Below are 14,944 nucleotides of genomic sequence, written 5' to 3'. Positions count from 1 at the left end.
ATATGAGAATATTTTCTTTGCTGCTAATCTTCTAGTAATTATTCATAGTACACAACCAATTCATGATATCATATATTTTTTTTTGCTTCAGTGTCTCTTTAAGCAAAAGTGGAACGTCCGTGTAAGTTGTGGCCAGGTCGGCGCATACAGTCAGTTAGTCGTCCCCGTATTGCAATGGAGATATTGGCATCTGTTCTTCCATTCCAGCCCTACTCCTGTAAGAGGCGGTAAAATAAATCCCAGATTGCACTTCTTCCAGGGAGGAGAAGGGAGGGGCGGCCCTGATACAAGTCTTTTCCATTCTGCGAGGGGGACATAAACTTCCTGCATAATGAAATAGTTCAATTAAGCATTTTCCACTCCAGTAGCTTGTAGTGATTTCCATCTAAGCAGCCCCACTCTGATCTGTGATTATGACTCTTGTTTTCCTTTCATTTTCCAAAGCTCGATTCAGTTTAATCTTTTGTTTACAAAGGTTTTTGTTATAAGTCCTCGACTTAGCAAGCCAGCAAATGAAGTCCACATATTAATATCTGCAGGGACTTTCCATTTACATGCACCAGACTCAAAGAGCTGGCGGGGCTGCTTAGACGTGGCGCGCGCCGCGCATAGGCTACACTTGATGTATATCGTCAGATAAGTGATGCATACATACCGTATATCAATATACAGATGGTAGGTGATGTTCATTTCCAGGTGCTTAGACGTTGCCGTTAGGGATGGTGATTACCGCCAATGGCGATTTCTGATTTTCCGTTTTCCGATTTCCGATTTTCCCAATTTCCGAGGAGTATTTTGTTTGTCCTTTTTTTTGCATCAAGAATCGGAAAACGGGAAATAAGTCTTGTGATTGGTCTAAAATTACCGCATTCTCTGATTGGTCCAGTGCTTCTGAGTTCTGCGATTGGCCAAGTCGCAGTAAATCGGAATTCTGATTTCCGATCGGAAATTTCGAATGAGCACCCCTAGTTGTGGTAGAAATGACTGCTTGATTTCCGATGTTCATCGATGGCCATTTATGTATTGGTTGCAAGATTTCGGTCTGGCTGCCTTGTGTCATTTGACATAAGTAAAAGAGGACCAGTCACAAGTCAGCATTTGTAATGCACGCACTCTCCTGCGCGGTTCTACCTCCGTAGGGCTTTGATTTGTTGTATTACTTTATTGCATTGTCTTTGTAAACTTCAGCTCTGTGCTCCTAAGACAAAAGAAAGGCTGTCTGTGTTACTGCCCGAGTTCAGTGTTTTGGATGCTGCCCTCTGTGTGTAAGGCTGTGTTCCCACTGAGAATGGAACATTTTTTTTGTCCGTTCTCTGCTAATTGCTAAACGGACAGTAAACGGCTTTTTTTTCATGAATACGAGCCGTTCATGCTTAAGGCTTGATTCACTAAACCGTGATAACTCAAATATCACACCTTATCAAAGTTAACATGCCTTATCAGAGTTGCCTACCGAGCGCTATGAACTTATGCCCACTTATTGGCAATAGCACTCGTCCTGCCCTGAGCCCCTGCGGGTTCGTAGCACTCGCTATTTTACTCTGATAAGGCATGTTAACTTAAGGTGTGATATCTTTGATAAGATATTTGAGTTATCACGGTTTAGTGAATTAAGCCCTTAGTGTGCATCAGATCCGTGAGAACCATTGCGGGAAGTGGGCTGCACTACTGTGCAGTCCGCAATAACACTGGGCCGGCGGATGCATTCTGGAAAACACAAAGGGAGTTCAGATAATTCCTTAGTAGGGCTAGTACTGTATGTGTGACCTACCCCCTTTTTTTCCGATCTCATCATATCACATGTCACTTCAGGTACACTTTAAGTCCCTCAGCTGATGCTGGAGAAAGACTCATTGGGGCAGGTTTATGGACATTTGTTATATCTGGAGTTGGTCATGAAGTGAGCCAGCCTTGCTTTCACTGATCGTGTGATTCATATGTGGGGATGGTGAATGGATTGCAAATAATTACAATTTGTCAGTTAGACTTAGCAACTGACGTTCAGGAAATGCTTTTGAAAACAAAGAAAACCCTGGGAATCTCCCATGACGAGATGGACTAGTCCAAAACCTTTCGGTTCTTTCGGATTTTAACTGCTTACTTTTTTTCGCTGGAGTGGTCCTTTTGAGGCTTCTTTTCTTCGAGCATCTGACAGGCGGTGAATTCACCGCCTGACAGATGTTCCCCTCTACTGGCCGAGCACTTGCCAGTGCACGGCACAGGCAGCAGACAGGCGCCTATCCCTCCCCCCCCCCAACTGAAGGAGTTGCTACCGATGTGCTCGGAAGCGACAAGACCATTTTATGCCCCATGATAACGCTGTTGTCACCTCTTGATATGCGTGGTGTTACAGCCACTGACATACAGCTGCATTTTAATTGCACCCAATATGGCAGTCGTGGGCGGCAGACATGACTCTGAACTGCTCGACAAACAAGCAGTGGAGACATCCATGGAAAAGAGGCCTTAAAAACAGTCATTGGGATGCAAATTTTTCTGACTTGCAAACAAATTGCATTCAGCTTGAAAATTGGGTCAAACGAAACCTGGTTCAGTTGGTTGAATTCAAAACTGCATACAGATTGCAACACAATTTTTATCAAATTTGAAAAAATGTGCAATTCCTCGAATCATTTTATATATAATTCACCATTCCGTACACCTCAGTAGGCAGGTGTCATGTAGTCGAGTATAGCCATCCTTTGCCCCGAGGTGTTCGGGCCAAAGACCACGCACAACATTTGCAAACATAAGGCACATCTATCACAATCCAAAAAGAAAATCTAAACTAAAGCAATCTTTTCCCCTAAATTGTTTCATCAAACGTCTATAAGGTGCAGCGCGAGCTTAAACAAAAAAAAAAACCCTTACTTTATCTAATTTTTTTTTCCCATTCCAACCGCATTATGTGCCAAATTTCCATTCATCCAAATCCAATGCAAATAATTTGATGTGATAAATATGCCGGGCTTGGAGTACAAAGGTTCACCCCAGACCATAAAAATGCAAACACAAAAGAAAAAAAACAACAACAACCTGCCAACACAAAAAGAAAAGGTTTTTTTCCCCTCTTCCTTCGATCCCCCAAGGTTGATGCAGGACTTCGAATGTGTGTTCTTTTATGAGCTGCCGAACACGGTGACAGGCCGAGGGGGAGCCTGGCCGACCACCATTACTTGGCTCTTTTAATTCAGGTGAAACCGTATTGTTCAGGCTGCATCTAAAAACGGCCACTGAATGAGATGAATTCTAGCAGTTTCAATAAACAACATAAATATTTGATTTTGTTCTAATGGACCCAAATGTGGAGTTCAGCGGCATGTAAATTAAACTGCCAAGCGATTCATCATTGTTAAGCCAGCCGTCTGAGCTCGGTTTGCAAGGGTCACGCTGGTTCCTAAGTAAAACAGCAATTGGCCTTAACATACATTTTGAATGGGGGGAAGAGAGAGAGAGAAAAAAAAAAGAGAAAATGGAATGAAGAGAAACAGCCGTAAGTGTCAGAAGCTGAGGAGAAAAAATAATAGCAATGAGATGGGATTGTGCAGATGTAAAACATGTATCTCAATAGAAGCCTGCCTGGATGAATGCTGTTCCCATACAGATGACTCCATCCCGGACTTGATAATACTACCACATTATTGATTACTTTTTTAGCGTGTTTTTTTTTTCCTCCTCCTGAAGATGCGTAATGCATGGGGCTTGATGGGTAATTCTTCTGCGGACAGAAAACCAATAAGACACACGCGGATTGCTTAAGATGTGCACTAAGTAGACAAATACTGGGTTTATACTGGCTGCGGTTTCTTCATGGTGATGAAAGATCCTATGTTTCCAGTTAGAAGCAAATCAGGATCATCCACCAGGCAACCTAGGCAAGTAGGATCCCAGTATAAACCCTGCAGGAGCAGCTAAGATCGTGGTGGTCGGGGGGTGGCCAGGGAATAACCCCAAGGCGTGCCTAGACCAATCTGCTGGTCTCCCCAGAGGGTGAGTCGCATTACTACTGGGTGTCGTGAAGGTTGTTACAGTTTGGAGTTGTATAAGGAGGATTGTCATCCCAAGGAAAAGACTGTTTTACAGCAACAATTGGGCATTTTGTGTACACTAGTGCACTACCTATAAAAAAGTTGTGGACTCTAGACCTATTTAATTATGGTGTGCGCACTGTTATCCTGATTAATAAAACCTAGGCAAGTGCCAGGGGCCTAATAGGTTTCAGGGGGCCCAACACCCATCCCACTTTTCCTGTCTTGTCTCCCACCTCAGATTGCCAAAAGGACCATTAGGATGAGCCAAAACTACTACCTTGCCTAGGACCCCATTTCATTTTAATCTTAAAAGGCCGCATAGAATTTTTTTTTCCGCATATTGGGAGATTTTTCCAGTGCTGGTTGGGCCGCTGCTTCAGTAGGGGTAATCTGGACAATTTGGCTAGCGTCCCAAACTCCACTAAGGCCTCCAAGTCAGGTATTGTGGAGGTCAGAATAACTTTACAGTCAATATAGTACTAAAGAGTAAGGAGCTCCACATTGAGGCAATGCCATGATGCATTGCTATTTGCCAGTAAAGTTTAAGTTTTCATATACGTGCACATACCTGTATTGGCACTGCTATAAAGTGATGCCTACTAAGAAAACTGGAGCTAAAGTGGTTGAGCAACCAATCGGATTCCATCTACTCAATGCAACAAGCCTTCTGACTGGTTGCTTTGGGGAACTGCTCTAGATTTCGTTGCGTTTGTCTTTGGTGAACCCCATTAGATAAGTCATGGTCAGGCAAACCATGATCCAGTAACTGTGAAGAAATATCATCATACAAGCCTGTAGTTGTGGCTCTCTGTGGTGAGGAGGGATGGTTAGTGAGAAGCTCATATTTTTGACTTTAATTTTCTGTATGGGTATGGTGCTTGGCCCTGGCACTACCGTAGCCGATTTTCATTGGCCTAGGTTGCGTAAAATTAACACACAGTTTGCATCAACTTGAAATTATCAGCATCTCTTCGACCATCTTTTCTGAGGAGGGACGTGGGTAATAGTAGAGCTGTCCTGCTGCAGGAAAAACAATAGGACTCCTTGCCAGGAATCATACTTTCCTTTGCTTTTGGGCATGGCATCCCTTTACAAGTGTCCTAAAAGATTCAATTTTCATGCCTGGAATCACTGTTCTGATTTGGTTTCTGACAATGACTTTAGGCATTAATATAAGCATTGCTTTTATGATATGTTTGACTTGTGTCCGGAAAAACATCATACAGGCTGGAACTCTGGGTTCCATCACTATAACGGGCACCAGACAGAATAGACATTTCGGCACAGATCTGAACGGATCCTACATTCAACATAGGATCCTTCGACATGTCCGTAGTTCGTTGTGGTCCATCCTGTGAATCAGGAAATTTTTTAGGCAGAAGTGGTTCTAGGAGGACTGATCATCTGTATATCTTGATAAAGATGTTTGCCACTTACCTATTTTTTCTAAAATGACTGTTTTACGACCTGGAACTCAACAGGAAATTCTCCATATCTGTTGTTTATATTTTTGCTGTGATTTGCACAGCAATATTTATTGCCCAACTTATTTTAATGGACGTGTGGAGAAGTGACAATGTGCACTGACATCCACCCTGTAATTCATGAGTTCCCTTAAATATGTCATCATGGCATTGCTATGACAAGGTAAGGAGCATGTCAAATCATTAATAATGCATATATATGCATTATTCTAACTTGCAGGCCACTGTAAAGTGCTTGCTTGTGGCTGCATATAAATGCACACTTATGTCCATGGATATTAGTTATATATGTATAAAAGAAAAGGAACCCTCATCTCCGTTTGTGGTCTCTCAGAACACCAATAGCAATGAGTTAGTTAACCCACCCGCTCTCTGAATAATGGTGGCCTAAATCCAAAGATGACCTTCAGGTTCCTGTAGACTAGAGGGATGTCCAACTCTGGCCCTCAAGAGCTGAGGTCCTCGTTCATTTTTGGCACAGTTCAAATTAATTGATGGGACTGAATCAGGACATGTGGTTCATCAAGAACAACACATTTCTCAATGTTTCTGTCTATCCTAAACACTGGCATGAATATGGCCCTTAAGGACTGGAGTTGGACAATCAAGTCTTGGTTATTCGGCACTGTCAGGGATCTGCTGATGTCGGTTAAGTGTGCTGTCTGGTTACTTGAGACTTAACCTGAAAAATACTTCTAGCTAATACAGTACCATACCCCACTATATGCATCCCATGAGCTCTGTAATAAATGTTAAAATACAGTAATTGCAAGCATATTATGATAACCTTGGGGAGCCATGGAACCCAGTCTTTTAGCACAGCAGAGCCCACAAACAGCCTAAAAAGTTGACCTTCACCAGTGTGAGTACTGTGGCGATTTCTGCTGGTTGGTTGGGGTTGCTGGTTAGCTGAGTTCCAGATAATCGACACTCTACTGCATAAGGAGGAAGACAACTCTCAGGTCACAGTAGCCATTTTTGCCATTCATGTGCATCTGGTCATTTGATTCCTTGCACAGTCCAGTTATTCAAAACTGGCTTGCACTGGCCACATTATTTGCAAAAGCCATCCAGAAAATGGCGCCTTTAATTTGGATTAATATGGTCGCCTCCTTTTAATACCAATGGCTACAATGTTACCCTCTTGAAAGATAAGACATAATGTAATTAACCGCTACCTCCATGTACACTAATATCACTGCATGTACACTGTAGCGTGTGTTTTAATCTACATAAAGAGAGATGGAGTGTAACATTAACCTTTTGTTGCTGGAAAAGTAGCTGTCCTCAATTATCCAGGATAACACACAGAGATACGAAGCGGCAACGGGAAAGAAATCAGGGCAAAAACAAATTACTTTTGTGCCTGGGACGGTACCTTAAAAAATTATCCGCATTAAAAGGTACGCAGTGGCGCTAAAACGATTTTTTCCCTAAAATTAATTGCACGCGTTCCACGTGCGTTTGTCCCCCCTTAACCATATCACGCGACGTACACACCAATATATTCCGTATTTTTTTTATTCCTAATATACAAAAATTTATTAGGAATGCGGTCATGTTGAGCAATTACCCATGCATTAAAATTCATCTTCTTTTCCCCTGCTTTTTGAAGTAGCTACATCTAATGGCTCTGTACTCTTCAATGTATTCATAGCCGTAGGCAAGAACTAACAGAGTAATTGCTTTACAGTTCTATAATGACATTAGCACCTGAAGCAACGTCACCTTGGTTACCTCTTTTAACTGTGATGATATATACCGTTCTCGATGATCGGGCGTGTGAGTAATCTTGTATATTCAAATCGCCGCCGACCACTGTACAAGAGCATGCACTCGTCATAATAAAACTGTACATTTGTCATGAAACAACGCTGGGAAAAAAAAATCATTTGAGCTTTAATAGTTTCCATTTAACTTGAAGGCTGTTATGTCCTATTGAAAGTCAGCCAATTACACTTATGGCCGCGACACCGAAAATTTCCATTGAAATGCTTTTCAAACACCATCCAGGGCTAATCGTATTCACAGCGTGAGGCGCTATGCATAAACTCGACATATTGTAACAAAACAAACTTGTTCAGACCATCCTTGACGGATCAGGTTAGACTTATTTTTTTTTCTCCCTTCCCTTATTTTGCGTCTCGCCTGTGACAAGCCCCCCACTTAAGAGGCGCTCCAGCAAGTCGGGTTCATTAGTTAAGATGCTATCCAGTAATAGGCAGATTACGGATAAGAGCATACATAATTTTCCTAAACTATCCTTATGTTACGATGGCGCAGTACCATATGGACAAGTAGGTGTAGGATAGATCCCGGAAATGAAAAATAGCTTGTAAATGCAGAAATCTTAATTGCTTTAATCGTTGCTTAAAATTGAGAGCCATGTAAAAAGTCTTGTGATATGATAGGAGAGATTATGAGTAATTATTAACACCTCTGAATAACACTTTATCTTGCTCACCGAGAGCTGCTTGGGCTGATGAAATCTGATTAAGACAGCTGTGCCTTTCATTGATTATACCTGCTTCACGACAAGTATAATTCTTTATTTGTATGCAAAGTAGATGCATGCAACATCAAGCATACACACCAATTTCAGAGGTAAATGCCCATTCTAAAAGCCATCCATCCGATAACTTTGTGGATTAAGTGCTGTTCCTGCGAACGTATGGCGTCTACGGGAGGAAAAAAAGTAGAGCCTACGGTGATTAATCTTGATAAATAAAAGAGACCCAGAACAGAAATTTTGTGAAAGATGAGAGAAACGACGAGTCATTCTGGGGTCTTCAGATCCTCCCGTGAATTTTATAGTCGAGGTGACGCCGGTGAAATTTTTTCAAAGATTAAAGATTGCATCAATGTGCATTAACCTCCGGCGTCCGAAAAACAGGACATCATTTTGAAACCCGAAATCAGCGCATTCATCATCGGCGTTGTAGACATTCATCATGTTGGCGTCGGACAAGTGTATTATTTGGTAAATTATGGCAGCTTATCCTTTTTTGTTAGGAAGGCAGACGGGAGGTCGGTGAAGTTTCCCTAAGACGTAGAAATCGGTGATGCTGCATGTGACTATATATGGGATTATGATGCGTTTGTAAAAGTTCAGCAGAAAACATGTGTGCTATACAGAGTACATTGCACAGATTATGCCACTGTGTTCAAAACTTAACATCCCCATGATGGATTAAAGTGCATACGCACAACCAATTTTGATTGGTCAATCACTGACCAATTTTACCACCTCCATGTAGTATAAGGGCCAATAGACTTGCAATACTATGAACAGATTGTGTAGGTAAGCTCTCGTACTACGTAGAAGTGGTGAATTGGCCAATCAAAATTCGATGTGAGTAAATTTTTGAGAGCAGCTGGGTAGCTTGCAAGTGTTTTTTTGGATGTGGGACTAAAGAATGGAAGTACCTTGGCCAAAATCTAGTGCTGCAAGGTGAGAATGCCAACTACTTCGCCATTGTGTTACCCACATTTCTATGATTTTCATGGATTGAGGGGTAGCTGAAATTCTTGTGCTAGTCTGGTTTATGGAACCCAACAGGAAACCTCATAGGGAACAGTTCTCCAATCACAGCACAGGGGTGTGTCCTCTTCCACATCAGTGCCATTACGTCACTACCGGTTTCGGCGTTACTATGCTTTCTTTAGCTTTATGTTTGTCACGTGACATGTGAGAAAACTCTGGGCCAGGAAGGACATAAGAAACAGTAGTTGGTTGGACCCCATAGGTGGACCACCAATGTAGTGTTACTCTACTTAGAGGAAGCAAGCAGCAGGACATGGAAGCTCCCCTAACGGAGGAAGGGTAAGAATATGGACTCTACTACAGCTGTGGTTGTTGCTCCTTCAATTTTTATGCAGGTGGGTTCTAGAGTTCCACTACGCAAAAGTCTGGGAGCCCTCCATAATTCATTTGAGTTTTGAAAATTAGATGTGGCAGGCAAGGTTTATAAGACCGCTACTGATTTTGGAAGCAAGTGACAGGTGTGCTTTAAGCATATTAGTGTGGCCACCTAGGTTATGAAGATAGCAGTGGTGAGAAAGCCGCTCTTTCCTTAATATAGTGCAGAATAAATGTTTCATAGATGATGGCAGCATCCTCCAAGGGAATGAAAAGTCAAACAGGAGAGATTTCTTGTAAAAATTAAGTAAACTAGAGATTAATCCGGAGCATGGTGAAGTGGAGGTATGCATGCAGGCGCGGATAAGACAAACTCAATGCATCTCTACCCTTAGGCAAAAGCACTCTACTCTCTGAATGTGATTCCATTTATGAAGTCCTTTATGGCGCACAGTCAAAGAGGTTAATTGAAAAATTTCTTAATGTCATTATGAAGGGAAAAAAAAAACTAGATTAACCCGAGCTAATTCACTTTATTGTTCAAAATAAAGAGGAATAAGCATTGAACTCGCTGGCAAATTTTCGGGCACGAATTAGAGGTGAGATGTTGTCTTTAAGGAGTTTGCCAATTTAATTAAGATATGGAAAATTACTTATTGTTCCTCACGACTAAAGTGCTAGGAATTAACAAGTGCCTGCGCTTTTCATATCCCTGTCATGTTTGTTTGTTTAATACCCGCAAGACTTCACTGCTAAATCTGTGGTGACTGCTTCCTCCATTCGCTGACTGGAGCTGCAAATGGTCGGTGTGGCCAACTGCAGGTGGACGGCCGTATTGTGAGGCTGCAAATGGCCAGTGTTGTCAACTGCAGGTGGACGGCTGGATTCTAAGGCTGCGAATGGCTGGTGCCGCCAACTGTAGGTGAACAGCCGGATTCCGAGGCTGACAATGGCCAGGGTCGTCAACTGCAGGTGGACGGCTGGATTCTGAGGTTGAGAATGGCCAGTGTTGCCAACTGCAGGTGGACGGCCGGAATTTGAAGCGTTATTATGGAAAAACTCTCATAAAAACTAAAGATTTCACAACAACGTTATTTATAAGAGCTGAAGCGGTTTCCTCCTCAGACTCAAATCACATTCAGACTTTTGGGGAAGACCTGGATCTGAATGGTGTTGCTAAGCGACATACTGATGGATTATGCCCTCTTAGGGGATGATTCACTAAGAAAATAGCGTGAGTAACCTCCTGTTACTTGCGCAATTTCACCCTACCTGCCTTAAATAAAACCTGTAATGAGAAAACGTTCCTCTGGGGGGTACTCACCTTGGGTGGGAGAAGCCTCCTGGATCCTATAGTGGCTTCCTCCGTCCTCCTTTGTCCCTTGGCGGTGGCGAAAAAGCTCCCAGAACAGCGGGGATGTAAATATTTACCTTCCCAGCTCCAGTGCAGGCGCAGTATCGGCTCTCCGCTCGGAGATAGGCGGAAATAGCTGACCGCTGTCGGGCCGCTTTACTGCACAGGCGCAAGTCTCCTGCACCTGCGTAGTACAGCGGACTGGACAGAGATTGGCTATTCCCGCCTATCTCTGTGCTGAGTGCCTCAACAGCTCCCCCGCTGGAGCCAGGGAAGGTAAATACATTAGCCTTGTCAGGCTTGTTGAGCCCGGCTTGCCGGACACTTCGTGGGAGCCAGTGCTGGATTGCCTGCAGCTACAGGGTCCCAATGAGGCTTTCCCGTACCGAGGTGAGTACCCCCCAGGGGACTTTTTTTTTGTTACAGGTTCTCTTTAATGCTAACTACGCATGCTATTGGTAGCATAGCGTGCATCATTAGCTTTAGCAGCGCAGCTTAGTGAATCAAGCCCATTGTTTATTAGTAAACGAAAATGGCAGCGACCGTGTGCCTCTCAGTTCAGGTGTGCTTTAACAGATGGAAGTTCATTGTGTACCCAAAAAAATATGAAGGCCTCCATTGTTGACCTTTGAAGGTTATTCTGCAAGTTGATATATGCAGAGCTACTTACCAAGGACAAGCCTGCTGATCAAGTATGGCAACTGCACTGATTTGCATCTTTTGTTCATGGTTAGTGATTCCGAGGCAGAGGTAGCCAATGAGATGATAATAATTTTGGCTTGCAAATGCAAATTTATTGCAAGCTACATGCAACTTGGAATTGGTCTGCTAAAATTTATATCTGCAAGCAAGTCAGAATTAGGTGCAGCTCATTGACCTTACCTACACAAAAGGATTGAAGTCTAAGGGCTCTCTCAGACAGGCAGCTGATGGTGGCGAGTTTTCTGCCTGTCAGCTGTTCTCCTGCAGCAGCTGGTGCTTGTTAGCCCTCGGTATCCCCTACAGAACAGCCCCCCCCCCCAATCAGAGCAGGATTATCCACCAGGCAACCTAGGCAGATGCCTGGGGCCTGGTGGGTGTCAAGAGGCCCACGTGTCACCTTCTTTGACCTCTCTCCAATTTAGCTTAACAAAAGGGCCATGAGGGGGCCCCAAATCTACTACCTTCCTTGCCTAGGGCCCCATTACATCTTAATACATCTCTACCCTCATGGAGTCCCATCTGAGCGCAGTTGAGTTCAGATGCGACTTGTTGTGGTTCTCTACTGCTGGGTAATGCAACCAGCAAACGGGGTGCTGAACTGCTTGACAGGTGCGCAGTTCAGCCTCCAATCTGAATAGGCCTCAAAGATAAGCATGTCAACCAGACAAGTCATATTCTCAAATGGGCAACAGCAACGGTAACCTCCGTATTTTTTTTTTGGTCCCACACATGGTTACTTCTATGCTCTGTGTTTCCATATTTGCTTGAAAGGATCCTAACTTACTGTCAACGGAAATCAGATTCTTTCCACCGTGCACAATATTTAGCTGTCGCCTTGTTGTAATAACCTTGACGTATCGTTCACTCTTGTCTGACCTTTTCCGCAGTGCTGCTTTTTAAATTTGCCATCATGTTCTGGCTTCTGCCCCGGCTACCTCTTAAACAATAACACCAACCCCCCTCTGTTCCTCTTTTGTGTCTTGCCTACAGGAAGTATTACTGAAGAGAGCGGCCGACCTCGTTGAAGCCTTATACGGAATGCCACACAACAACCAGGCAAGTCATTAAAGCTCTTTGGGAGAGAGATCCATTCAGAAATACGCAATTTAGGAAGCTCGGGCTCGGGCCTGGCAAGATATCAATACAATCTTATTTGCAATGGACGAATTTGCCAGTCACCTTAAGGGCAGTGTAATGTGATGAGTATTACCAAGGGGAAAAGAGGGGTGGGGTGGGGGAGTTTCATCATTGCCGTTCTTTACTCTCCGAGCTAGTTTTCCTATCAGAGATGACAATTAGGTGTAAGGTGCCAAAAGCATAAGCAATCGTTAAGACGAGAGAGTAACCTTGAACTCAGTCCAAAATATACAGTGACTAATAGGAAAGCCTGCAGTAAACCTGCCAAGTAGAAGGAAGAGAAAATATTTGACTAAATCGTAACAGGCATGCCCATTGCTTTGACACAGTACATTTACATTTGTGTCAGTTTTAACTTAAATAATAACTGGACCTGGTTTGTGCAGCTTGGCAAGACTTTAAAAAAAAAAAGTAATAAACATGACAGGGCTGTGATGGGTGGAAGCTGACAAGCCTAGTCACCACAATATTCTAACATCCATCTTAGGGATCTGGTGCCCTCAAAAGTACTGTGTTCAAGTTAAAAAGACATACTTACCTGTGAATCCTTTAGAGACTTTCCATGCCATCGCCTGGTCCTACGTTGCCGAGCGTGGACCCAACAAGGACAAAATCGGGGCCGCGCTGCTCTTCAGGCAGCAGCTCGGCCATACTGCTCCTGCTTAAGTACAACTGCGCCTGCTTAGTAAGCCGACACCGCTCATGCATGAATACCTCCATGCTACTGCGCAGTCACAGCCATACTCGCAGGGTGCGTGCTACACCCACGTGAGCTGTCCTTGCTCTAGAAGATCTAGGGCGTGCCCCTCTTCAGGCATGAGCATGCTTCTCATGCCTGCAGAGGGACATGGCCTAGATCTTCTGGATCAAGGACAGACTCTACAGCACCCAGAGGCTTCACTCTTCGGTAAGTATGTCTTTTTTTTTTTACTCAAGGTTCGCCTTGGGTTCCCTTTAAACTTAAATCTCCAAAACTAGACTAGCGCCACCTTTTGTCCTGGATTCCAGTGGTGAGTTCTTGCTTCATGGCATGACCTGGTAAAGAACGTTTGCATATTTCTTCCTGTGTAGGAGATCATCCTGAAACGAGCAGCTGACATTGCCGAAGCATTATACAGTGTGCCACGCAACCACAACCAGATCCCCTCTCTTGCCAACACTCCTTCTCACAGCGGGATGATGGGAGTAAATTCCTTCAGCAGTCAACTAGCAGTTAACGTGTCAGAGACATCTCAAGCTAATGACCAAGGTATGTGCTTAGACCCGGAGCCTGATTCCAGATGCTGCTCACGCTGCTTAGTTAATATCTATTCATATCGTTGGATGTAATCTCCTTCCTTCATATTGTTGTTGTTCTTCTTAAACTCTCCCTTGTCAACATGCATCTTTACTAGACGAAGAGCTACACCTCCCCCCCCCCCATAGCTGCAATGCATGTACCGTTTATTATATTATCACTTGGCTGCCAAGTAGCGTAACTCTATTTGCACTTGTTTTGGCATTTGAGAAACGGTAATTAGCTTCTTCTGTCTCCCGACGTAGTAGCTCACTAGTAGCTGTAGAATGTACCGGCGTAGAGTGTACGGAACCTCGGCCTATAGCCCATTAGATGCGTAGCACCACCCTGCCTTTAGAAAGGAAGAAAAAAATAGCCTCTTTAAGATGAAATCGGTGTAGCAAACAAGTTGTTGCCTGTCACTGGTGGCATTTGAAGGTCTGAAAAGGCTGAAAGTTCACCTTCTGTGTTAGTACAAACCAGGAATCAAGCCTGTTGATAATTGCTACTAAGGATAAATGGGAAAGAATCTGACACAATTGGATCGAAGAAAGCTTTTGTTGGCTGTCTCAGCCTGCGAGGGAACAACACAGCGTGCGCTCGTAGATGATTTAAGTAGGGTTGGAGTGATAAGGTTATCTTGAACTGCAACCGTTGATAGGGCCAGTAAGAGGCATTGTGAAGTAAAGCTGTGTAATCAATAAATCTGTGTAGCGTTTGATGTGGATTCTCGTGGAAGGGAAACCGAAGTGTCTATTATAAATGATAGTAACATTATCTTTTGTTTGTTTTTGATTTTTTTTTTATATTGTGCCTTTTCTGTCTCTCTTGTAGTAGGTTACAGCCGTAACACAAGCAGTGTATCGCCACGAGGATATGTACCCAGCAGCACCCCCCAGCAGTCCAACTACAACACGGTCAGCAATAGCATGAATGGGTACGGCAATGCAGGAATGCCCAATTTAGGAGTACCCGGCTCACCTGGGTTCCTCAACGGTTCATCCGCCAACTCTCCCTACGGCAGTGAGTGCTTATAACCATTCTTATAGATTTTCTTTTCCTTCCTTTTTTTTTGTGTTTGCATTGCGTTGTTTGCTTTTT

At 43.5% G+C, this 14,944-nt stretch overlaps 1 protein-coding gene across 13 annotated transcripts in view; it reads left to right on the top strand.

Annotated features, from left to right (window-relative positions):
* The window catches only part of EBF3 (EBF transcription factor 3), a 253,024-nt gene that overhangs the window by 226,114 nt on the left and 11,966 nt on the right, over nucleotides 1–14,944 (top strand). For all 13 annotated transcript variants that reach the window (XM_068257658.1, XM_068257651.1, XM_068257656.1 and 10 more), the window contains exons 12-14: nucleotides 12,421–12,486; nucleotides 13,639–13,816; nucleotides 14,678–14,866. In XM_068257658.1, the coding sequence (XP_068113759.1) occupies nucleotides 12,421–12,486; nucleotides 13,639–13,816; nucleotides 14,678–14,866 (433 nt within the window). The remainder of the gene's footprint in view (nucleotides 1–12,420; nucleotides 12,487–13,638; nucleotides 13,817–14,677; nucleotides 14,867–14,944) is intronic.

The sequence above is a fragment of the Hyperolius riggenbachi genome, chromosome 10, assembly GCF_040937935.1.
Source record: "Hyperolius riggenbachi isolate aHypRig1 chromosome 10, aHypRig1.pri, whole genome shotgun sequence".
Taxonomy (NCBI): Eukaryota; Metazoa; Chordata; class Amphibia; order Anura; family Hyperoliidae; genus Hyperolius; species Hyperolius riggenbachi.
The sequence above is the reverse complement of the archived record's forward strand: the minus strand, read 5'-3'. Positions and strand labels throughout refer to the sequence as shown.